The following is a 25508-nucleotide window of genomic DNA, read 5'->3' as shown; positions in this document are numbered from 1 at the left end:
TGTTTAGTTTATGGATGATACAGTATTTCAGAAGGCAGCTTGATGTAGGAAAATAACCAGGAAACTGGAGTCAGAAAATTTTAAGTGAAAACTAACTCTATCACATAATAATGAAACTTTGAACAAGTCTCTAAGCATTTTTTTTTCTCTTCTAAAATGACGTCTGCGGTACCAGTACCTACCTTGTGATAATAGGACAAATAAGGCCAGATGTGTTAGTCAAGGTCACACTGCTAGCAAGTGTGGAAGAGAATGAAAGCCAGACTCTTCAGTTCTACGTTAGGAGGAGCCACATCATAATACCATGCTGTTTGGAAATTACATGTCTTTTAAAAAGAATCAAAACCTACTCATTGTATTCCAATACCAACAAAGATAAAAGAATTAAATCCATGATGGTCTTCTCTAGGAATCAGGCTTCTGGCAGCTTTAGTTAAAATGTAAAATGCACAAAGATTTTGAAAGAGTTTAGTCTACTGTGTTTATATCCTTAGCCATATATCAACAAGTGAACATGATAAAAAGCTCTCACATTAATTATACTGACTACTTCCTTAATGAAGTGCAAAAGTGTTTGTGTAATCTGATTCAATTTATTGAATTAGGTTACTGTTTTATCATTTTGAAAACCAGCTTCATTGTTTACTTTACAGTATATGTCAATTCATTTCCAACAATTAAATAGCACAGCATACAGCTGTAATCAATTCAAAGCAATCTCCATTTTTAAGGTCTACTACCATTTGTGGTATGCATATTTCTGAAAGCAAAATATGACAGTTTAAACATAGAACAGTAGCAATGACATTTCATATTCATAAAGCTTATTTCTGCTCACAGATGAAAATTTATAAAAAGAACTCATTGTCATTAAGTCCTGAAAAGTAAACATGTAATAACAAATTTTAGTGTACTCTATGGAGACATTTATATGAATTTGAATAATTTGCCAAACTGAGACTTTCTAAGCCTAAACTCTACATTTTTTAAAGTTATCATTTTTTTTTTCTTAGAATCCAGTGGTGTTGATATGAGCATAGAAAGTCAGCAATAAGGGGCATCTGGGTGGCTCAGTCAGTTAAGCGACTGACTCTTGATTTCTGCTCAGGTCATGATCTCAGGGTCATGAGATCAGGCCCCGTGTCGGGCTCTGCGCTGGGCATGGGTCTTGCTTAAGATTCTCTCTCCCTCTCCGTCTGCTCCTCCCCCACCCCAGCCACCACTTGTGTGTGCTCTCTCTCTCTAAAAAATAAAAAAATTTTTAAAAAAGTCAGCAGTAACAATCAATAACACCTGGATCAGCTGGTTCAATTACAATAATAATACTTTATCTTTCTCTAACTACATTTTCAGAGTTTACTATAAATTGTATCATTTGATATTCATGGTAATTCAATGAGAAAAATAATTTCAGTATAATAAATTATTTTATATCAATGAAGGAATGAAGGATCAAAACATTTGACTTTATTACATATTTAAAAAGTAGTGTGGTTGGAAGATTCCTATGATTTTTAAGAACTGACTCCTCTCTTGGGGACTTTATTTTTTAAATTGGAAAGTCAAATCAAAGTAATTTATGGTAAAGGTCAAAGTCTTTCATTTAAATTGTTTTAAGAGTTCATGTCTTTCTACTATCATTTGTGATGATCTTTACTGTTTAAAATAATACTATTTTTTCTACTCCTGGCTCCAAATCCTACCATAGCTATAGGATTGCCATTTCCTCCTCTATTAATTTTGCAGCTATGTACCCCTTCATGGAGTACTTGTGAAAGAAGGGCAAAGAGAACAAAGGAGAAAACATTTAAAATTTTCTTTCAACTGAAAAAAAGTGTTTGCTAGCTTACTCTAGTCATAGTTCTACCCATGAATTAACTATTCCATCCATAAATGAACATGTAACAGAGTGTGATGGGCTATAAATATGAAACATTCATCTCAAAAGTAGTTTTTATAAAACAATAAAAGTATATAAGAATATAGACCCAGAAGGATGGGTATCTTTTAACTAGAAAGGCTCCATGTCAAGTTTGGAAGAATAATTCAAAGTAAAATGAAATAGAATCATCGAGTTTTATAATTAGAAGGAAATGAGACAATCTGATTTGATCTACCTCCCTCCAATGCAAAATTACCTTCAAATTTCCCTAACAGTGATTACTAAGTTAGGAAATGGATGGCTGAGGTCAGGGAGGGAGATAATTTCTTTTTTAAACTATTACTCTTTTGTACCATGAACAATATGGCCTATAAAAATTAATTATAAAAACTATGGCTAACAACTTTTCATCCATCTTTCTGCTTGAACTCTTCTGTCAGTAGGGAAAGGTAAGGCTTTATGAGTAATAGGTTCTACTCTTAGATAGCTCTCCATGTAGTAAGGCTCTTTTTTATGGAAGCCAATGCAGACCTCTCTGTAATTACTGTCCATCAGGTAGATTTTTGTCTTTTGAAGAGCACCGTGTGAGTCTATCATCCACGTTCGGATTCTCTGTAAGTCTTCTTAAGACTAAACATCATCAACATTTCCAAATCCCTAGCATCTATTCTCATAACGCTTACCAGTTTGTCAAGATCCTATTAAAAATTGTGGTGTCATGCCTGAACATAATATCCCAGATGTCATCTGAAGCATTGAGTAAAATAGTCTTGTCGTTTCCCCTCTATCTGAACTATATATCCCTATTCAGTTAAGCTTAGGTTTATATTAGTGCTGTCAGAAGTTTTATCACAATGCTGGTTATATGATTACATAACCAAATAAAATCCTTAGGTGTTTATCATGCAGAATGTTTTCAAATCAGATCTTAAGTTCATTCACGACCAGGGCAATGAATGTTTTAGGAGACTGGATATAGCACTTTATTAATACTGCTGTCTTTCTGATATTTGCCAAGTTCTCTTAAAATGTTTGATCCTGTCAATACTTTCAATAAGCAATTCTACTTCTTTAAAAGAAGAGTATGGAGTTGTAAAACTTATCCCCAAAATGCATGCAGAAAATATTTTAAAACTCCAAAATGATATGGTTAAATTCTTAGTAACAAACCAGGAGCACATCATTAAGGGAAGGAGTTAAAGCTTTGACATTAGCCTCAGAAAGGAAAGTCTATCAAAGACAGGGAAGGAGACTGAACAAATAATTGTTTATCTTGCTTTCCATGACTTCGTTCTACAGCAGCGTGAGGAATATTCAAAGTATATCTATAGCAGAATTGGTTGTTTTTCCTGAATGAACACTATTTTTATTTCTTAGTTTTCTTGATTAAGGAGGGACCCAGGATAGTAACAGCACCTCCTACTGGGCAAGAAATTGCAGCAAGCAATAAAAGACATGTCATACTGTATAACCAAGGGATTAAAACACTGTCTGAGTCCACAAAGCCCCAAATAATCCACACAGCACCCACTGTCATAATCAAAAGTTGACTCAAATCTGATTTGCTTTTCTTAACGTTAATAAACTTCTCTTTTGTCAAAGGTGGTATCATATTACTAAAAAAGAAGCAAATAATACCTTGCAATTAGTCAATTAAGAATATTAGCAACTTCATTACTTCAAATCTACTGAGAGAGAAGTGTAAGTAGATTATAATGCGTACTATGGCCCAGTGTAGGCCTGTAAGTGTAGGCCTGTAAGAACACAGAACTCAATAGAAACTCGGAAGAGAGAAACAAATTAGGGAAGAAAGGACTGTAATTTTCTTCTAAATTAAGTAGATGGGAGGCTGGTCCAGAAGTCTAGTAATATGTGGTTACTTAATTAAATCTAAAAACAACAGATCTTTGCTCTAAAAGCTTAGAAAAAATGACATTTATGAATTTCTATTACACAAGTAATAGACCTGGGGCATATTGTGATTGGACCGAAATGCTTGATTCTAATACGTATTACATATTTAATAAAGTAAATATATATATTATATAGTTCCTCATACCAAAGCTGTATGTACATTTAGTTACATTATGAGCTATATTTTATTCATCTATGTATTAAATTAATTCTATATCAAGATACTGCGGGCACAGGGAGGATTCCAATCCTTTAGAACAGTATAATATAGTATATCATATGCAGGCATTTTAAAGACTAATGAGTTCTATGTTGCCATTTTATTCCCACAAATATTGCTTCTCTAGAGTATCAATCTGGAGATACAAATTTCATCAAGTGTTGATGATAATACTTAAATATAGCCATTATAACCTATAGACAAATTTACTTAGTATACCTCCTTTAGGGTCTACCCTCTGAGTCTTTAATCTGGAGCCTAACCATGCTTAATAGGATTTTTAAACTACATTATATAACACCACTATTTAAATTTGTAAATTGGAAGCGTAATAATTCCTCTCAGAACTCCTTTACTAAACATATATTAGCCATATTCACTGAACAAATATTTATTTTCAATATCTGCTCTGTGGCAAGCAGTACTCTACATACTGGGATACCACAGTGAACAAAAATCACAAAAATCTCCCAAATGCATGTCTACAACACCACACTTCAGCCCCTCAGAGTACCTTGCTGAGCGACTTGCCAGATGTGGCAAGTTAATATGACCCCCAAATTATGTCTATATTCTAATGTAGGGAACCTATGAGTGCCACTTTATACGGAAAAACATATTTTGCAGATGTGATTATGTTAAATCTCGAGAAGAGAATATTTTCCTGGATTATCTAATGAGCTCTAAATACGATCACAAATGTCCTTACAAGAGAGGCAGAGGGAAATTTCATCCACCCGTGCCTGGATGCACACGCGCGTGTGCTCACACACACACACAGGGAAAAGGCAGAAATCTGAGTGAGGGAACCACAAACCAAGAAGAAATGCTGGCAGTTACTAGAAACTCAGAGTCAAGGAGCAAAGGATCCCCAAGAGCCGCCGGAGGCAGTGTGGCCCTGCTGACTCCTTGATTTGGCTGACTGATACCAATTTGGACTTCTACAGAATTATGAGAGAATAAATTTTCATTTATTTAAGTCACCAAGAATGGGGTAATTTGTTACAGCAGCCACAGGTAACTAACACAGTATCCAGTAAAAGTTTTAAAACGAAGTAAGTCATATGATGAAGTCTAATGTTTAAGTTGGCTTTTCAAAAAGGAAAAAAGAAAAAGAAGATATTTTCCTTTTCCCTTCAAGAAAAACATAAAGGGGACATGCATTAAATACTGGTAAGTTAAATGCACTACCCTCAAAACGTCTAGTGATTAAACTTCACAAATGTTCAGCACATATGAATGTATGAAAATGCATACATACACATTCTACATAACATTAATGGTTTAAATCTTTGATATCAGATTGACTCTTTGAGTAAAGCATTCAATAGATTGTTATGTTTAATTTATTAGTGAAGACAATCAATCCACTCATGGCTGTTTTACTTGTACATTTTTCTGTTATCCTCATTTGTGAGTCTCCCCAGGGAATACAACGTATTTGTTTTAATAAACTTCTCAACATACAAGGCACATTTCCACACTATGAGCTTTCTCCCCAGAAGTGGAAATGTTTAATGCATTTAAAATGTTACAAATGCTGATATTGCGAAAAGAGGTAGTTCAAATGTTGCTGGTTCTTAGTAGCACTTAGCCAGAAAAATAAAAATATATAAACTTTGAATATACTACTTTGAATTATAAATACAAATGAGAATAATTTCCTATCTTTTTTTTTGTTTGTTTTTTAAGAAAAGAATGTTTCAATGGGATTAACTCTGGATTGACATTGTCCTGATGTAATATTTTTTCCAAAATGATAAAATTGCGCTTAGAATTTCTTACCTTTTAAGCATAATGCATGTGTATTTACAATTGCTTTCTTTATCTTGAATGCATATTGGTTATGTGCCTACAAGGTCACAGTGAGAGAAAAGATATGTTCAAGAAGCAAAACTATAAATCATTCATTCAATTTGCGTATATTTAAATTGTTTTTTTATAAATCAAATGTAAATATTTGAGACTTACCAAGTTACTTCTTACTACTTATATAAAATTGTATTTCAAAACTAGTTTGCATTCTGCCCTAAAGATAAAATCAGGAAGTTGGCCAAATACACTAGCCAAATTGCACTCCTGGCACAAGAGGGGAATATTTAGAATTCCTAAATAACTCTTTCCTTAATTGCAAAATACACACAATTCTATAAAAAGTATGAATGTTATTGGAACTCTGTTGCTAGGATAAATTTATTCCAAACTGGTATTTGTTATCAAAAATGATTTATGACATGTACTCAGTCCAAATAAATGTAGAGAGCACTATAGGGGGCATTGCGTTATAAGACTCTACAAAGAACCTTCTTTCTTTCATTAACTTCCACTTCTGGTTGCCATGGCATCCTGTGACAACCATAAATTTTGGAAATTATCACCATCTGCCCACGCCCCCTTCTAGGGTTACACACAAGCCCACTCAAGCAACCAAAATAACAAATAAAAACTTGATAAGCAATCTCAAAGTTTTTCTTTTAATAATAGACACCTAAGTACATAATATTAGGGCTGGGAAAATACTTTTTTTTTAAACATTAAGATAGTCTTTTTGTTTTTTCCCTGAGAAAACTTGTTTCCAGGAAAGATTATCATTTAATTCCAATGTTCAATTGTTGAAAAGAAGACATGAGGGAATGATTAGGAACAAATTGATAGATTTTTATAAATTTGTCAAAATTAATAAATTTTCTTTTTCATAGGACCAATTTTGGCAATCTGTGTTCAAAGGTAAATTTGCATTGTTTATACTTTTCAAATGGTAATACTGGGAGTCCAAAAGTACAGGTCAATGTTCACAGGTAGGTTACAATTTACATCTTAGAAAGGTTTTGAGACTGTAGGGGCAAGGGTTGTTTCTTTTCTTTCTTTGTTTTCTTGAGGATTAAATGCTTGTTTGTTTGTTTTGTCGTTTGAGAAACATGATTTCCAAGACTTTTAAAGATACTGATATAACTATAGACTCTTGGAAATAAATTTTTAAAATTCCAAACCCACAGGTTAAAAACATAGTAGAAACATCATCAAACTAGTTTGCTTAATATCAACAATACTGATAATATAATTTCTTCATTAAGTTTTTAAAAATAACTAACACACCTCACATTCCCTATTTTAGGAAGTAAAAAAAATGTTGTTTTTTTTTTTAAAGAAAGTAATAAACATAGAAAAGAAAGTAGCAAGTATAAATAAAGTCCTGGGACACAAAATTCTGTATATTCATAGTAAAACATATTCCCTGAATATACTAAGTTCTCCTTGGGAGAAAAGTGTTACACTCTTTTGAGAACTGTAAGATTTCTTTAAGACCATCAGATTTCCAGTTAATGTTTAAAGTGAGTAAATAATCCAAGGGATGGAGAGTGTTCAACTAAAATCTAAACTTCTCCATCTAGAAAAATTTTATACAGAAAAAGCAATCACATCGAATATATTAAGGTAACACCATTCATGAGCAATAGTCAAATTCCTGGCAGGTATAAAACTTTGGACAATCTATGAAAGTTGAAATTAAGTGAAATATACATGGAATTCGAGAAACAAACAGATCAACGTAGGAGAAAGGAAAAAAAAAAAGAGAGAGGGAGGCAAGCCATAAGAGACTTTTAACTATGAGAAAAAACTGAGGGTTGCTGAAGGAGAGGTGGGTGGGGGGATGGGCTAAAGGGGTGATGGGTATTAAGGGGGGCACTTGTGATGAGCACTGGTTGTTATAGGTAAGTGATGACACACAAATTCTACTCCTGAAACTCATATTACACTATATGTAAACTAACTAAAATTTAAATAAAAACTTGAAACAAACAAATAAAAAAGAAAGTAAGTGAAATAGGTAATAGTAAGGTCATGCTCCCCATGTCTTAAAGTCATTCTCTGGGCCTGTAGAGCACTGAGCTGTTCAAAACCTACTTTTCAATCCATTTTATCCTCTTGATGAGCCTTTATTTCCTCATCCTTTTCTAGAACATGACTCTTCAAGGTCTTTTTCAATATAATGCTTAATAAACTTGAAAGAAATTCTGGTCTCTGGGTTCATGGCATACTAGGCAGAACAAAAGTAAACAAACAAACAGACGAAAAACATGTTTGAGAAGAACATCACAGCAACTGAAATACATGACATTGATCCTACTTCAAAAATGAATGTCCATAACAATGAGTCAAGTTAAATTATCTTTGGTGTCTCTCTTCACCAAGCCAGGGAAGTATGTAATATATTTCAGAAAGGGGTCTATGGAAAATAACTTAATATTTTGATTTTCAATTCTGGCATATGATCATCATTTAGAAATTTTACTTACCCTAAAGCTACACGATGGTGTTAACTACGTCAGGTGTTGCTTACTTAGATTGTGATAAAATCATCTTATTTCTTCACACTTTGGTAATGAACTATTTATTGTCTTCCCCTTAAAAGATTAAATGTTGACAGATGATTTGGAACCAGATCTTCCCTATCTTATATGAATACAACCTAAAATACTTTTCACCCATAAGATAACTGCAATGCAAACTTTTCAAATACAGAACAATGATTATTAAAATGATTTTTTAAAATCCCCATAACACAGTTCATTGAGAAGTTAAGTAAGTCAACAATTCTTTCTTCTAGCACAACTGAGTCTTTCAAGCATAAAACATGAACAGTTAAGATTTTAGTTACATCTAGGCTATAAGGTACCAAAAGATCACCAGATTATTGGATCAGGGAATTTTATCTAGTTAAATAAAAACAGTTAAATTTAACAAAACACTGCCTATTTCTTTTCTGAATCTCAAATTTGGAATTAGAATTTCAGCCAGTATGATTCAATCACTTGAGAAACAGACTAATTAAACAAATGGAAATGATGATACTCATTCTGTAATTGGGTCATTTTCAGCTATTGATTTCATTTTTCTATGTCTCAATTTTTCATCTGCAAAATTCACATAAAAATACAACTCTCCATGGCACTTTTAAAAATTTGCTGTTAAGTATACACCATGGTACCTTACTGGAAAAAGATTAAATATATAAAATGAACAAATAGTTTAAATTCAACTCAACAGATGTTTGATAAATGTCCACAAAGGTGAAAGAACTGTTCAGATGTTCTCACAAAAATAAAGGTGAATCAAAATAGTCATGCTTTCAAAGAGCTTTCTACCAAATTTGAAATATGAAATCAGATTATCCATGATGGTAACATAGCATCGAGAAAGAAATGTTACAAAATAAAAAGAAAACACTGATACGGGAATTCAGAGAAAAGAGGAAGACCCTCTCCTCATCTTGGCAGATTATCCTTCCTGTATCAGTTTGTGTTACATGGCAATTGTGTTTATATTATACCTCTTCACTAAACTCCCGTGATGGTAAGAATGAATGCAAATAAAATCATCATCATTATTATTTTAATTTGCTCATCGGTCTGGATGAAACATGGGAAGTGGGCAAACATGTGTAAGTAAATAAAAGACTCAGTGAACATATCCAAGGGGTAGAACCAAATGAGTTATTTTTATATCTAGTGCATTATTAAAGTTGTTTGTGGTATGGAACTTACACAGTCAAGACTATTCTTTTTTCTTGCATATTTTTAAAATTCCGGAAATGAACATCTTTCAGATGTTTCTAATGGGAATGTATTCATACTATAGTTTGAAAAAATAGGAGATATTTTATTGACATAGTTACTGTATTGTTTGGATGCATTTCAATCTATTTCAGAGTTCTTATGAATGAAAACACAAATTTAGAATCCAGAGACCTGGATTTGAATAACCACTAACAGTTACAAGCTAATTGACCTTGGGAGAGTCACTTGATTCTCTCCTAGCTTCGATTACCTACCAGGAAAATAGGGATAATAATTTGTTTGAAATTAGTGAGAGGATTAGTTAGAATCACTCCTAGCACTGTGCTCAATTCAGCCTCTTTCATTTTATTTTAAATAAAGAAATGATGATAACCACAACGCAGTTTTGCGAGAAATTCTCATCGGTAACATTATGTTAAGGTGCACAAAGCGCAACTGATGGGTATAAATATCCATGTAAACATACACATACATATATAAAAGCTATGGCATCAGCTGATTTTTAGTGTTTTTGGCATAAATGGATAGTATTCTTACCTGTTGGTGGGATTATCCCAGGAGACATGAGGCCAGGGACAGAATGTGGCATGATATGAGAGTTCTCTGGGGAGGTGACACTTTGAGTCCTCTTAGGAGGCCTTCCAGGTCTAGAACTGAAACAAACAAACAAAAAATTTTTACAATTAAGCTGTTGTCTTACACATCATTTCAAAGTTGTTTCAAGTGGTAACATGGACTGTAAATAAATTTGTTTCAAGGACGGTTGCTTTTGCAGTTAGATGTAATAGACTTCCATCACTAATTAGATTACATGCTGAATTCATTTTCCTCATTGAAGATCAGCCACTCTTGATGCATAATTCATAGCCTGCACCTCGTTACCTGCTTCTTCATATTAATATCTATACACAGTTTGAATTGCCTCGTTTGCATATGCTAAAGTTCTGCATGCAGCCTTCAGCACGAAAATTATGCACTAACTTGTAATAATTATTACAGTCAGCCTGCTATTGATTTATGAGACTTTTAAAAACCAAATATGTGTAGTACTTGTAATGAATGATATTTTAAGGTTCTTCAGGAAATTAAAAGGCAATGGCTGCCTAAGGAAATGTTCTGCTTGTTTGATTTAATACTACAGTTAGCTGGGAGGTGGAATGAAAGAGTGATTCAGACCTATAGCACATTTTTCGATGATATGTTTTATTACTTCGCACTGCTAGCCTGATATCTAGATGATAAATGACAATACATATCTAATGTGTGAAAAGGTCTTGCAATTTCTTTATTTTTTGTCATTTAAAAGATAAGTCAAGTTATCATTTAACCCTATTCTATTTAAATGAACAGCCCCACTAGGTTGCTCTACTTTTAATACACTAAAATAAATTGGAAAGGCTTAGGATTATTTTCAGGACATATTTGAGAAACTGCCAAAATAGCATCTTATATCTGCCTTTGGATAAATAAAAATACATTGTGTTTGTGTTTAAGCGGTACTTGTCCTTTACATGACTATTGCATGAGATTAACTTTGAAAATTATAAAAGCAGAAGGTGAAAAGGAAGTAAGGGTTTACTATTTTTGCGTGAGAATAACATGAAGAATATAATTTTAGCAATTTTTGAAACAAATACACTTAGTGCTATGTTTCTCCTTTCTTCCCCTGTATCATGAATGCACTTTTATGAAATGCTTCTCCATCACCTGGCCAATATGCGCCTAGACGTCTCAGAACCTCCAGAAAAAAGCCTTCATAATTCATATTTCCAAGTTAGCCTCAACTGAGATCCTTTGCCTTGTCAGAAGATTCAAAGATCTTACCTTTATTATTTAGTGTAATATATGTGATCATTTAACAAAAAATTATTAAGCACTTGCTGTTTTCAAAGCAGTACACTGTGGAGATTAAGTTGGGAAAATGGGTTCTTTAGTCTTCAGGAGTTTATGCTCTTGCCTAAGGGGGGCAATCTGCATAAATAACTATGGCGCACACCAGAATGTGCTAAGTGTCATAAGGAAGTTGCAATCTGAATACTAATTGGAGGTGAGGCTGGATGATGATACTTCCATGTTAAGGGAAGGGAAATAAGATTTCATGGCAGTAGAAGCATTAGAAGAGAATTCTGCAGGATGAGTTAGGTAGGTATGGAGAGGAAAAGAATGGAAGAAAAGTGCACTCCAGTGAGAATATGAGAGAGGAATGGAAACATAACAATGTATGAATGTGCAGGATGATCTCCAGTGAGCCAAAATAGGTCAAGGAAGATGAGGAGCAAAGATGGCTAATGCTAGATTTACCGCCTGGGGCCAGATCTTGAAGGGCTTTGAACCAAAAGCAAGGAGACTGTGAGTTTGTTTTGCTATTGGTAAGGACGCTCTCCTTCATATTGTAGTATCAGACTGGCTACTTATTCTTATCTGTCATTATTATTCTTCATCTTCAGCTGTTCCTTTAACTCTTGTTATTTGCCTAGGGTTAATCAACAGCTCTCTGATAGTCTCCGTTCTTCCTGAGTAATCCTGCTATTGACATCCCTGAGATGCTAAGAAATAATGGCTAAATGTATATCTACAGCCTAGGGTCTTCCCCCTGGGATTCAGACAGATTAATGCCTGTCTACTAGAAATCTCTGCTTAGATGTCTTTTAATAATCTAAGATTCAGCTTGTCCAAATCTGAACTCAGCATCTTCCCCATTAAAAACAATTTCTCTTCCCTGCTTCAGCAAAATGGCACCTAACTGACTAAGCCAAAATTCCAGGACTCATCTGTGTCTCCCCCCACCCTTGTACACTCAAATATCATCCCAATGAAGATGTCTTTCTGATCCATTCTCCTTTCTTTATCCCTACTTCTATCTTCCAGGTCAATCCCTCATTTCTTATTTGACCTACTATTACAACCTTCTGAACTCTTCTAAGATCTACCTCCAGCTTCATTCCACTATAAAGCCTAGAGTTCAGAGTCAAGACAACTCTCCATACTGATCTCAGAAGGATTTTTCTAAAATGCAAATTTGATGTTTTCCATTTGCTTAAAAATATCAGTAGTTCTTCATAAGACTCAAACTCCTTATCATGGCACCAAGGCCTTCCAATGCTTGGCCCCTGTCTACTTTTCCAATCTCACCATTTTATTCTCACATTCATGGCCCCCCTGAATGAAGAGTGTCACAAGTTGCTTTGGTCTTCCATTATACCATCTTTACAGATGCTGTCTCTTTTGCCACTGAGGCCTTTTCTATGCCAACTCACCCTCATCCCCATTTCACCTGGCTAAACTTGGCTAAACTTTAACTACCCTTCTTACTAACCACTTCTAGTTAGTAGGCTTTCTATGCACTATGATAACCCACGGTGAACAAGTCAATTACAGCTCTCTCTGCACTGATTGTAGTAATCTGTGCATTTGTTTTACTCTTCAGCATACATGGCAGAAAGTGTATAAAATATATCTTTGTGTCCTAAAAACTTAACTCAGTGCCCAGATTAATATATATATATTTTTTTCTTTCCTTTTTCTTTTTTTCACTGTATGTATTTAAATAAGTTTTAATCCAATTTACTAAGTCCTTTCCCCCAAATTTGTCAAGTACCCTACCTCATCCATTCCAGTGGTTTCGAAGTTTCCAGGAAATGAAAAGTAAGACATGACAAAAGCGTGGAATTTTGAGTCTCAGGATAACCCTAAATTACATCAGAGGTCCAAAGAAAGAGCACAGAGATATTGAGAGATCTCAAGCAAGATGCCATGGGGAAAGTGGGAAAGGAAAAGGAAACTAACATTTGGAAGTTTTAGCCCTTTAATTTGTTTTGCTTTTAAAGAAAATGCAACTGTTTAAGAGTACTTTATTATTCAGGCCACGGGAGCTGTCCTCACTGCCCTCACTCTGGAAGTGGAAGTCAGGCTACTAAGTAGGAACACTTTAGTTCACGCTGTGATTAGAATAGACCCAGTGGGCTCCTTTCACCCCAGATATCTCCTGCCCAATCTATCACACTGCCTCCAATTCCACCAATAGAGATTTACTGCTTTCAGTCTTGAAGCCTTAAGATCTTTTAAAGCCTTCCATTAAAATGCAAATACCCCTGGTGGTAGTAACACCCTAAAGCCATCAACTAGCACCCTACTGAGGATTACTTTAAAATTAGAAGAGAGCAGTTTTGGGATACCTACTCAAAGAAGGCGGGGACTGGAAGAAAAGATTTGGAAGGATAGTCAAGCCACTTACCCTTGAATAAGAATTTCCAAGAATAAGACCCCTAGAACCTCTCATATGCCTCTCAGGAGGCATAACTTCCTGTCAGAGGGGGAAGTTAGAAGGTTTATTTATTAACAAGACCTTCTTTTATCCTTTATGACCTACAGTTTGGTTAGGTCCTCTTATTGATGGGTTTGGTATTTTACTTTCACTGCAGTCTTAGTCACGAACTGACAGAGGGTTTATCTCTAGGGAAGAGCACCAAACTGTAAAATACTTGAATATTTAAATTATTTTCCACAGAGCTTTAGGGAAATTCCAAGAGAACCACTGTGGTACTGTGGCTTTCTGGCCACAGAGGTATTGTCTTGACAACTCAGTCTTCAAATACTGGCTCTACCAATTTACTAAGAAGTGTGGCCTTGATCAAGCCACAGGTTAGCTGTAACTTCTCTGAAAACATCTGATTAAATTAGGATTTTGTTTTTTAAGTGGACCTGTTTACTTTGTAAGAAAGAAGTTACTCTTGGAAAGAAAAATATAAACTTAACTGAAAAAAGGAAATGAAACAATTAGCAAAAGCATTTCCTGTTGGAATGATCAATGGCCTCAGTAGTAGCCACCTTCAAGCCTCCTTATCTATAACAGTAACCCAGCTCTACCCCAGAGAATTAGAACAGCTGAACTTTCCTAGTTCTAATCAAAGCAGAAGACCTCACTTAAATAAATTATTACCCTTAACAGCTTGAATGAAATCAAATTTATGACTTTGGTAATTGTTTTTGCCAGCTTTACACATGAGCCATAGTGCATCTTTGGTATTTTCAACCATCTGCATTGAAAGAGTAGAGCAATGGCTTAGAGGTGTCCAAATCCACACTTAATATCTCACTTACTTAGGGATCCACCCAGGCATGCTCTTTCCTGCAGTTCTGAATAAAACAGCTTTCTTTTCCAGACAGATCCCTGGGCAGATGTCTCTCCTTAGTTCACACCATTAAATCAGTCTCATGCTAATTTCTGTCTCTCTCCCACAACTGTATAATGTTTACCAACTCTTCCTAGTCCATTATTGTACTTACTCAGGGTGAAGTCAAAATCTACCTTAACAAAAGAAAACTAAAGTGATATGAATTAATAAGAAGCTAAATGCATCCAAAGAGTGAAGGCATTTAAAATGTTAGAGGGAGGGTACATCACAGAGTTTTCAATCCCCAGCCTTCTCCATAGACATCATCTTCTGCTAATCTTTTCCGTAGTTTTTGAGAAATTAAGTTCAATTTTCTTCCTGAGAGTTGGAACAGAGAAACATGTAAAACCCAGAAAGAGACTGCGATGGTTTTAATTTAGGAAATGCAAAAGTAGCTACCTAGCAGAAATTCTGGTTCCAAATCCTACCCGCTTAAAGAAGGGTTCCATTCAAACATTAAATTCATTCATCTATCTATCAGACAGAAAGGAGCTACTATAAGACAAGCAATGGGTTAGACATTAGCGTTGCAAGAATAAAGATACACTCCCTTCTTTGAAGAGGAAGACAAAATGAAATAGCCTGTGAAATAATAGGGCAGAACTAAAATACATAGCAGCAAGAGAGCATTGAGTTTAGTCTTGGAATACAAACAAGAATTTAGGGGTGAAAGTAGCTTGCTCCATGAATCTACAAGAGTTCATTTGCCTTCTCCCGAGGAAAATTCCAATTGTGTGTTTATATTCTGCATAATTTTTCTCTAGTAAACTACTTCTACAAAGCCAAGCCAAAATATATGAGAACTATAACTAAATATATGGTCAAATATTTAAGACACACACACGTTCATATTTCTAATTGGAAATGAAAAATTTCCTTAATGATTTACATATCCACTTGAACATTTTGAAGTCATGGAAGAGTGATGTTTATAAAGAGATCATGACAAAATGCTTATGTTCTAAGTGAAATGAAAAAAGCAAGAGAAAACTTGCAGATATGCACATAACCGAGCACTAGAGAGATAAGGAAATTAAGTAAAAAATCAATGAACAGGGGCGCCTGGGTGGCACAGCGGTTAAGCATCTGCCTTTGGCTCAGGGCGTGATCCTGGCGTTATGGAATCGAGCCCCACATCAGGCTCTTCTGCTGGGAGCCTGCTTCCTCCTCTCCCACTCCCCCTGCTTGTGTTCCCTCTCTCGCTGGCTGTCTCTATCTCTGTCAAATAAATAAATAAAATCTTTTTTAAAAAAAAAAGCAATGAACATAAATAGAAAAAAGAGTGGAAGGAAACATACTAAAATATTAAAAGCGATAATCACTGGTTGAAGTAATACATATTTTTTCTATATCTGAAGATTTTAGATTATCTGCCAAAAGTATATCTTAATTTAAAATATAAACACAAAATTTTTCATATTAATTTGTTTAACACTTTAATGACTGGCCATATTGTTTAGATAATTCATTGTGGACAAACCATGATCCTGACTAAGCTTGATCAGTGCCTGAGATTTACCTCTACACATAGCAGAAACTAGATATAATTTATCCTCTTAATCTTTATTCTATAGTTCAATTCTAAAATATCTAATAAAAAGCAGATAATTATATGTAAAAATATTACCTTGTGAGAACTATACAATTAATCTAAAATATGAAAAGTACAAATAATCATTGATATCTTCCAGATTAAATCAACCTCATAAAATAGATCCATCAAAATAAAAAATGCAAAGAACCTCTGAAGATTAATATATGTATATATTTCACTAAAAGAAGCAGCTGATTTATAATCCTCAGTTTATAAATGGGTACTTTTCCCTTAGAAAGATCTTGCTAACTTGCTAGTTGAATTTTTTTTTTCTGTTTTCTGAAAGAAAACAATATAACCAATCCAGAAAGTGTATGGTTACCATATTTTCCCTTTGCTCTATAGACAGGAAAACTTATAAAAGATACATTACTTTTTTTTTGCAATGATGGCAAATGTGAGCACTTTCTCAGTCTCATATCTCTCATTTGTTTGGACTTTCTGTGTTCCCTGTGTAGGTGTGTATCCCCAGCCATGTGTATTTCTCAGTACAAATAGATTATGAACTAACTCACGAAAGAGATGATTTTCCACAGTCACCAAAATACCAAGTTCCACAGAGCAGGCACTTAAAATATCACCAGCTGACACCTGAAGAGCACCCTCAGATTACTGCTCATGAGCACAAAGCACCCAATAGTCCTTCAACTCTTTGTAGGGCAGGTGTTATAAACTGAATTGTGTCCCCCCACTCCCACATCCATACGTTGAGACCCTAACCCTAATGTGATGGTATTTGGAGATGGGGCCTTTGGGAGGTAATTAAGTTTAGATGAGGACATATGAGTGAGGACCTCATGATGAAATTAGGACCCTTATAATTAGAGACACCAGAAAGCTTGTTTCTCTCTCAGTTATGTGATGACACAGTGAGAAGGCCATCTACAACCGATGAAGAGAGCCATCACCAAAAATTGACCATGCTGGCACCCTGATCCCAAACTTCCACCTCCAGAACTATGAGAAAATAATCTTCTGTTGTTCAGGTCACCCAGTCTATGGTATTTTGTTATGGCAGCCCAAGCAAGACTAAGATAGCAGAAAATTTTCTATATATCTGAACAAATACATATACAAACACAAAATAAAATTTCCTTTGAAAAAGAATTAAAAATAATTTTTAAAAAATGTTCTGTGCTCAAATTGATTTGGGAAATGCCCACTTAATTCTATTAAAAGTGTGTGTGTGTTTTGGAAGAACTTCACAAATTCCCAAAGCTTCTAATATTTTTGTTTCATGGGACAGTTTCTCAGAGTTTTCACTATGCTGATATATATTATAAATCTCTAAGAATGTGGTAAAATAGGCATTTGTGAAACTTAGTTTATCGTGAAACATGTTATTTCTAGTGAGTTTGTTTATTCTTAGTGGAATACATTCTTTCTAACAGTATGCTTATATTTAAATTATGGAAATCCCTCATGCCTCAACATTACCAAGCCATGCTGTGTCATAGGTCACACGACAATTGTCACATGTGAATTATTCTCCAAGGACAAGAAAAGCAGGAATTCACACATTCTACAGAGTTGATGTAAGACTTGATAATTACTCAAAACACAAGGTGAACATGAATAAACTGAAATCATCACTAACAAAAATAAAAAGGATTTAGAATTAGCTACTCTGGTCAGGAAGAATCATTCTTTCCTCTGACTTCAAAACTCACACTATCTAAGCCTGAAATAGTATTAGAAATTTATCTAACACAAAACCTGTTGCACAGGTCATTGACAAAATATCTGGGTCTCCAGCTTAGTTAGAGCTATTAAACACTGAATAAAAACTTATCCCCAAAAGAGTTATAACATATTGGAATGTGACTAAGCTACTCTTGCACATTCATATATTGAGTTAACAAATAATGACAGCCAAAACACTAAAAAGAGTCCCTGTTGGACAGGTTACATAGTTGGGATAATCTAGTCCTTACTGTTCATAAGCTCCTCTCACCTTTTTTAGAATCTATACGTAAGGGCCACATTAAAAGATCCTTTAAAATTTATGTAATATATTTAGTTATATTAATCTCAGAATTAATATAATAATCTTAATTTCATTTCCTTAATTTAAGGAATATGTTTTTTTAAGGTTGACTTTTATTAAAGTATATTATATGAATTATTTATTTCAATCAATGATAAGTGATACCTTACAAGTATATCTAGGGATTCATCATAAAAATATATTCAGATTATTAATGGATTAAAAAGCAGTTTAATGTAATTTAAAGTTTAATCAAAAAATATAAATGTTTAATATTATTTATTTTTACCTTTCCATAGCATATACTGTACATACATATCCACATATATGCTATTTCTTCCAGTGAGGACACTGTTTGCAAATGTTGTTTAGCAACATTTTTGTCTAGAAAGCTAAATATTTTTAACCTTTTAATCACCTTATAATTTTCTCCTCTTCTCATAAGCCTTTCAAGCCACAAATGGGTTTACCACAAAACATCTTTTTTATAATTATCTGCAAAGAATGACTATGATCCCTTAAGGGACAAATCCTAAAATAATTAGAAACAATAGTACATGAATTTGTTAAGGTTTTGAGAAGACTTAATACTTTATTGGCTTCTTTTCCACAGTTCCTGTCATAGCTCAAAATCATTTTCACATGAAATTTAAATTTAATATTAAAAGATATTCCAACTAAAATAGGCAATATCTAAACTGATCTTTTATACAAACTATAGGCTCCATAGTCACAAAGAAAAAGCTTTATTTCTTAAAATTTTTCAATTTAAATTTCAAATTCAATAGATTTTCTTTGCAATTACTGTTAGCTAGATTTTGTTTGAACCAATAGTAATGTATTAAGTCTTTTATGTCACTGGCACATACCATGGTCTGTTCCTAAATGTGTAGTGTCTCTGGTTGACTATTAATCTGTTTTTATAGATCATTTTGAATTTGACCCCAAAATACACCCATTGCTCCAATCGCACAATAATATCCAACTCTCCTCTGTAGCAGGTGCCATTTCCAATACTCTGAATGCCCTCCTCCCAAACATTTTCATTTTACTGTGGAATAGTGCATAAAATAATAAAATAATCACAGTTGTATTATATTATCTAACTGGTAGGCAGACACTGAGCTAAGTTCACTATGTGACCTAACTCCTAATATTCGTAACAATCCTTTAGGATAGGTATTATTATTATCCTTACTTTGCTGATGAGAAAATTGAAACACAAGAAAGTCAAATGCCATACTCAATATCTCACACATAAAAAGGAGTAGGGTGGGGTTGGGATGGAGTTTAGGATAAACAGGCAAAAGAGAGAGGTTTCTTAGGGCAGAGAATATACTATACATGATACAGTGGTGGATGGATATGGGTCATTCTACATTTGTCTAAACCCATGGAATATACAATACTAAGAATGGACCTTGATATTAACTACAGACTGAGAGATTATGATGTGTTAATGTAGGTTCATTAATTGCCACAAATGTACCTCTCCAGTGGGGTTGTTGACAATGGAGAAGGCTGTGCATGTGTGAAGGCAGAGGGTATATGGAAATCTCTGTACCTTCTGCTCAATTCTGTTATAAACCTAAAACTTCTCTAAAAAAGTAAGTCTTAAAAAAAAAAAAAGTGATAGAGCCAGGTTGTGAACCAAGGCAATCTGATCCAGAGGCCAAACCCTGAGCACCATGCAACCTGCCTCTGTAGCATTTGTTTGCTCATTTAGTCAACAAACATTAAATGTTAATGTGCATGACCTTATAATGTGTTCTGGAAATACCAATAAGATACTGTCCCTGAGTTCAAGTAGCTCAGTCTATTTTTGGAAATAGACATATAAAGAATTGCAATAAATCATGTTAAATACAGCAGTAAAAGTTCCAAGGGAATGTTGTAGGAATATCACAGTAGGGGTACCTCCGGAAAGAAGAGATATCAGCAAACAGGGGTTAGTCAACTGAAGAAGAAGAGAGTGGACTGAGTAAGGAAACATCCATAGAAGCACAGCCCTCCCTTACACATACACACAAGCACACACTTCTGTAATGAAATCGTGAAGTACTCAAATCCAGGCTCATCTTTCTTCCTTAAATGGTAAGTATCACACAGCCTAGCACATAATCTTTTACAAATAGTTTCATAGGTCATAACTCATCTCTCCCTATGGTCTCCATACTTCTGACCTTGAGAAATATGCTAGACATGTCAGTAGGCACTGATTTTTGGTAAATCTTTTTAGGACATTATGATTCATTTATCTACTTTAAATGTATCTATTATATTGTAAATGTTTCATTTTAGGGGAATTAAAAAACAAGTTGGTGTTATATAATCAATTGTGTGGACGAAATCTGACTCTAACCAGTAATTAATCCATCTCCTTTTCAATATTTTACTCTGACAGGGGTTGTATCCAGAACAAGGAAACTCATTAATGACGCAACTGAGTTTTATCATTTTTCTATAATTTTTATCTCAATCTTGATCACACTTGCTACTATATTTAAGTAAGCTGTAGGCCCAATGCCAGGTTTGAACTCACAACCCCGAGATCAAGAGTTACCCGCTCTTCTGACCGAGCCAGCCAGGCACCCCTACTACATGTTTTTTAATATACAAGATGAAAATATTTTATAAAGAAATAATCACTAACCAACAACAATAAGGATGAAAAAAACTATGGTAAATGTGCATCAGTGTTGATGTTCTAAAGCAATCAGAAACATGAATTTCTGGTGAAGTAAATCTACACACAAAAAACCATTTGGTATAAGCATCTACACTGATAAATTACAAAAGTAGATGCAACAGTTATGTTTGTATTAAATTATTGTTGCTTAGAGAAGTAGCTTCAAATGAGGGTTAAAAACAGAAATGATGAAATCAGAGCTACGAAAATCTTGTCTTCCTGCTTGTGAATACAGAGGTCAGATGGCAGACTCAACCTAAAATACATGTTTTCACTTTCCACTGACAAGTTATTTGTTTGCTACAGCTGAAGAAAATGTACATAACTAATTTACATAACTGAGAAACCCGTTAAGAAAAAAATACATTCACCATTTCCCTCCACTGTGTAATGCATGGGGAGCTGTCAAGAAATGTAGCCATGAAGCACAGAGAGTCACATACCACCCCCAGAATTCAGAGACTTCCTGACAACTTTTTGATACTCCCAGGAGAATCCTAGGCCTATGAACTAATGAAAGGATTATATTAAGACAGACAAAGGTATGCTGTTTCCAGCCTGCAGAGATTTAATAACATGCTTAATTCATTATCTGACATAGATGTTACATAAGCACCAAACATTGCTATTAATATGATTTACGTTAATTGAATTCTATTTAATACTTTATGAAAGTGTTTTCTTTAATGAATGGCCTTTTAATACTAATGCTCAATATTATAAGAAATTATGATATAAACTGCCTGTACCACAGAGTTGAAGAAGACATCGACAATTGTCCTTTCAAGCTTGAATAGACATTGTTTTATCATGGGAGTTTTTTTTCTCCTAGAATACTGTGTAGAGGCTGCTCTTTAAATCCCAATCATTATGTTAATTCCTAAATTTCTGCATTTATTTATCTATACCCAAATCATAATCCAAAATGCTAAAAAAAGTAATGCCTTAATAGTGTTACATAAAATGACTAAATGATAAGGACTTACATTTAGAGCTGACATATTTATATGTACCCGGAATTCTTCTGAGCACCTCATGTGTATCCTTTCACTTAATTCAACGATTTTGTGAGTTAGAAATATTTCCATTTCATAAATATGGGAACTGAGGCAGAGATATGTTAAGACCCAGTGCTACTATGAATCAAAGTATAGATCTTCTTATTCATTGGTTCAAATGGAAAAAAATTGTTTCATGGTTAAATATTGTGGCCAGCATTATTTTACAGAGAATTCTAGGAAGATAACAGCTATTACATTTATTTTTTAAAGCAAATGATGGAATTCTGTGTTTCAGTTGATATCTTTATCTATCTATTAGAAGGACTTTCTGATATCTAGAACTCTGCTGTGGATGCATGCTCAGAAAAAATGATTCTCAAAGTCCATGAGTCTACATCTGATGACACATTCCAATGTGTTCCTTTCTTCCAACATTATTAGAGCCTACAGACATGTGTTGGGTAACCACTGGGTACAAAGACCTGTCCTAGGTACTATGACAGAGACAAGGACAAGAAAATACAACCTTTTCTTCAAAAAGGAATTTCTTATTTGTAGAATATATAGTTACTTGTGATACTAAGTCTCAAGTGATTTTAAAAAAAGAATAAATTTTCAAATACTATAAAGAGGGAATCAGCGTTTGCAGTGGGTCTTGAAACATGAGCATGGACTTTGACTGATGGAGACAAGTGAGAAGGCATTGAAGGTTTCAAACAGCATGATCAAGGCCTCTACAGAGCATGAGAAATGATGGGTAGGTTAAGGCCTCAATGGATGCTCCATTTGTACAGAATTTCTAGACCATCTTTATAGATTTAGTATGTTTCTTATGTGCTTTACTGTCCTGGCTATATTGTAAGACCTGTGAGGAAATAACCAAGGCTAGTTTTCTCTGTAGCCCTCTCTGACATTCCAGTACAGAGGGCAGTTAATTGGGTGAATTCTGTAGTACTAATACAACCAAAAGGGGTGGGTGAGCTTGGTAACTGAAGGACGTGTTGTAAAAGGCAAGGCAAATATTGAGGGTCGAAGAGTGGGTTTTCAAAAAGGGCAATGCATCATCTAATTATAGCTTTCATACTTAGTATTTGATAGTAACCGGATTTAGTATGTGATTGTCATCAGGCTAAATACTTTGATATGCATTGTATGATTTAACCATCACAGTAACTCTATCAGGAAAATATTGTCATTACATCCATTTTACAGATGAATGGAATGATGGAGAGAGGAGAAATAACTCGAATAGACCGTAGACTGCTAAGGTAGAAGAGCTGAATAGTATCAGGTCTGACAGCCAAATTCCACTCCGAATGGCCATACTAATCATAGAAATGTTTCAGCTCTGAAGAAATTTACATCAGAAGTGAATAGCCATATGTAGATGAATTTTTGAAATTTACTTTCAAGACTGCATTTCTATTCTACGACTCCAAATGTATTTATTATTTTGAAATACATGCACTATTTTGAAAAATAATTGAATGTTCCTGCCTCCATACCTTTGCACTTGCTCTTTCTGCTTCCTGGAATGCTCTTCAGTTAAAGGTCTCCATGCCTCACCTTCCCTAATGCCCACACATCATGTCACTGGGTCCAGTTAAGAGTTCTGCTCCTTCACCCCAATGTATGTTTAGTCTGAGTACTGTTCAGAAGTACTATATATTTACATGTTTATTAGCAACTGTGATTTGTCCAGATAAGCTCCACTTGGGAAAGATTTTTTTTTTTTAAAGATTTTATTTATTTATTCGACAGAGATAGAGACAGCCAGCGAGAGAGGGAACACAAGCAGGGGGAGTGGGAGAGGAAGAAGCAGGCTCTTCGCAGAGGAGCCTGATGTGGGGCTTGATCCCATAACGATGGGATCATGCCCTGAGCCGAAGGCAGACGCTTAACTGCTGTACCACCCAGGCGCCCCAATGGGAAAGAATTTTTTAATACATTTTGTTCACTGCTCTATCCCCCAAATATAGGAAGAGTGGGGACTCATTTAGTACCTAGTAAATGAAAAAAAATGAATGAGTGGGTGAAGGAAGGCATAGATGCTCACTGCTGATCTATGGCCTTCTAAATCTACATTGTCTTCATAGCATTTAAGTACCTGAGAGGCTGGAGCTATGACATGTCAAAGTGTTTTGTATGGTGTCAATTTGATAATGATGATAAAGGGGAAGGCCGCGGCGTTTTTGTGCTCTTTGCATTATCCTACCTCTACCTAACTGAATACTCTGGATCTGTCTTAGTGCTACAAAATGATGTGGTTGGAAAGAGAATACTCCATAAATTTTTAAACTAATTGAAATATGTGGAGCTTGAAATCATCAATGAGGGTATTCTATGCCCAAATATGTACATTTTTGAACTTGGTTTTAAAATCGGACGCATGTATTTGAAAACGTAATTCATCTTCCATAATAAGGTATGCATTTCTAATTATTTGAGTTAATTGATGCATCTACATGGTCATCCAAAATAAACCATCTGGAGACTAAAACTTTATTCTGATAGACTCTTCCCTGCATATGCATGATTATATACAAAAGTCCTAAGATATTGCATTTAATTACATTGTAAGATGCTATTATTCAAAATATGGCATCAGAACATTTCACTTATTATTTGGAGAGCTTAGACAGATTCCCATTTTACACATTTAAGGAAATAGGTTAAGTAATTACAGGCTTAAAAATTACAAAAAACTAAAAGAAAACTATACTACAGGTAATAAAGAACTTTATAAGCATGACATTGGTGTCCGGAAATATTTTAAAAATGATTGATAGAATTATCTGGATAGAAATTAAAAACGTGGGGCGCCTGGGTGGCACAGCGGTTAAGCGTCTGCCTTCGGCTCAGGGCGTGATCCCGGCGTTATGGGATCGAACCCCACATCAGGCTCCTCTGCTATGAGCCTGCTTCTTCCTCTCCCACTCCCCCTGCTTGTGTTCCCTCTCTCGCTGGCTGTCTCTATCTCTGTCGAATAAATAAATAAAATCTTTAAAAAAAAAAAAGAAATTAAAAACGTTTTCAGGAAAACTAATGTTGAAAGATTAGTGACAAAATAGAAAAGTATGTATATCAAAGACAAAAGATTATTGTCTTTAATTTATAAACAATAAAGAGTCCAATATTAAACGGCAAAGGAATACAAATAAGAAAAACACAAATATATAATAATCATTTTTTTAAAAAACCACAACCCCACTAGTAAAAAGGGAATTCAGGATCAAATCGAATACAAAATATCATATTCTGTCCATCACATTGGCAAAGCTAAAAAATACTAACACAACACTGATAGAAGTACATACACCGCATATTTGTCAAGGACCAGTGGCCTAATGTATCAAAAATGCTTTACTTTCTTATTAGTTTTTTGATATCTTCTAAATATTTGGCAATGAACAAGGTTTTGCTTTGTTTTGTTTTGTTTTTAATCAGGAAAGCAATAAAGTAGAACAT

General features: G+C 34.4%; 1 protein-coding gene across 2 annotated transcripts in view; it reads right to left on the bottom strand.

The window, feature by feature from the left end:
- The window catches only part of DACH1 (dachshund family transcription factor 1), a 412079-nt gene that overhangs the window by 225372 nt on the left and 161199 nt on the right, over nt 1–25508 (bottom strand). For both annotated transcript variants that reach the window (XM_045811060.2, XM_045811061.2), the window contains exon 2: nt 10133–10248. In XM_045811060.2, the coding sequence (XP_045667016.2) occupies nt 10133–10248 (116 nt within the window). The remainder of the gene's footprint in view (nt 1–10132; nt 10249–25508) is intronic.

The sequence above is a fragment of the Ursus americanus genome, chromosome 10 (genome assembly GCF_024610735.1).
Source record: "Ursus americanus isolate L20-20 chromosome 10, mUrsAme1.1.p, whole genome shotgun sequence".
Classification (NCBI taxonomy): domain Eukaryota; kingdom Metazoa; phylum Chordata; class Mammalia; order Carnivora; family Ursidae; genus Ursus; species Ursus americanus.
The sequence above is the reverse complement of the archived record's forward strand: the minus strand, read 5'-3'. Positions and strand labels throughout refer to the sequence as shown.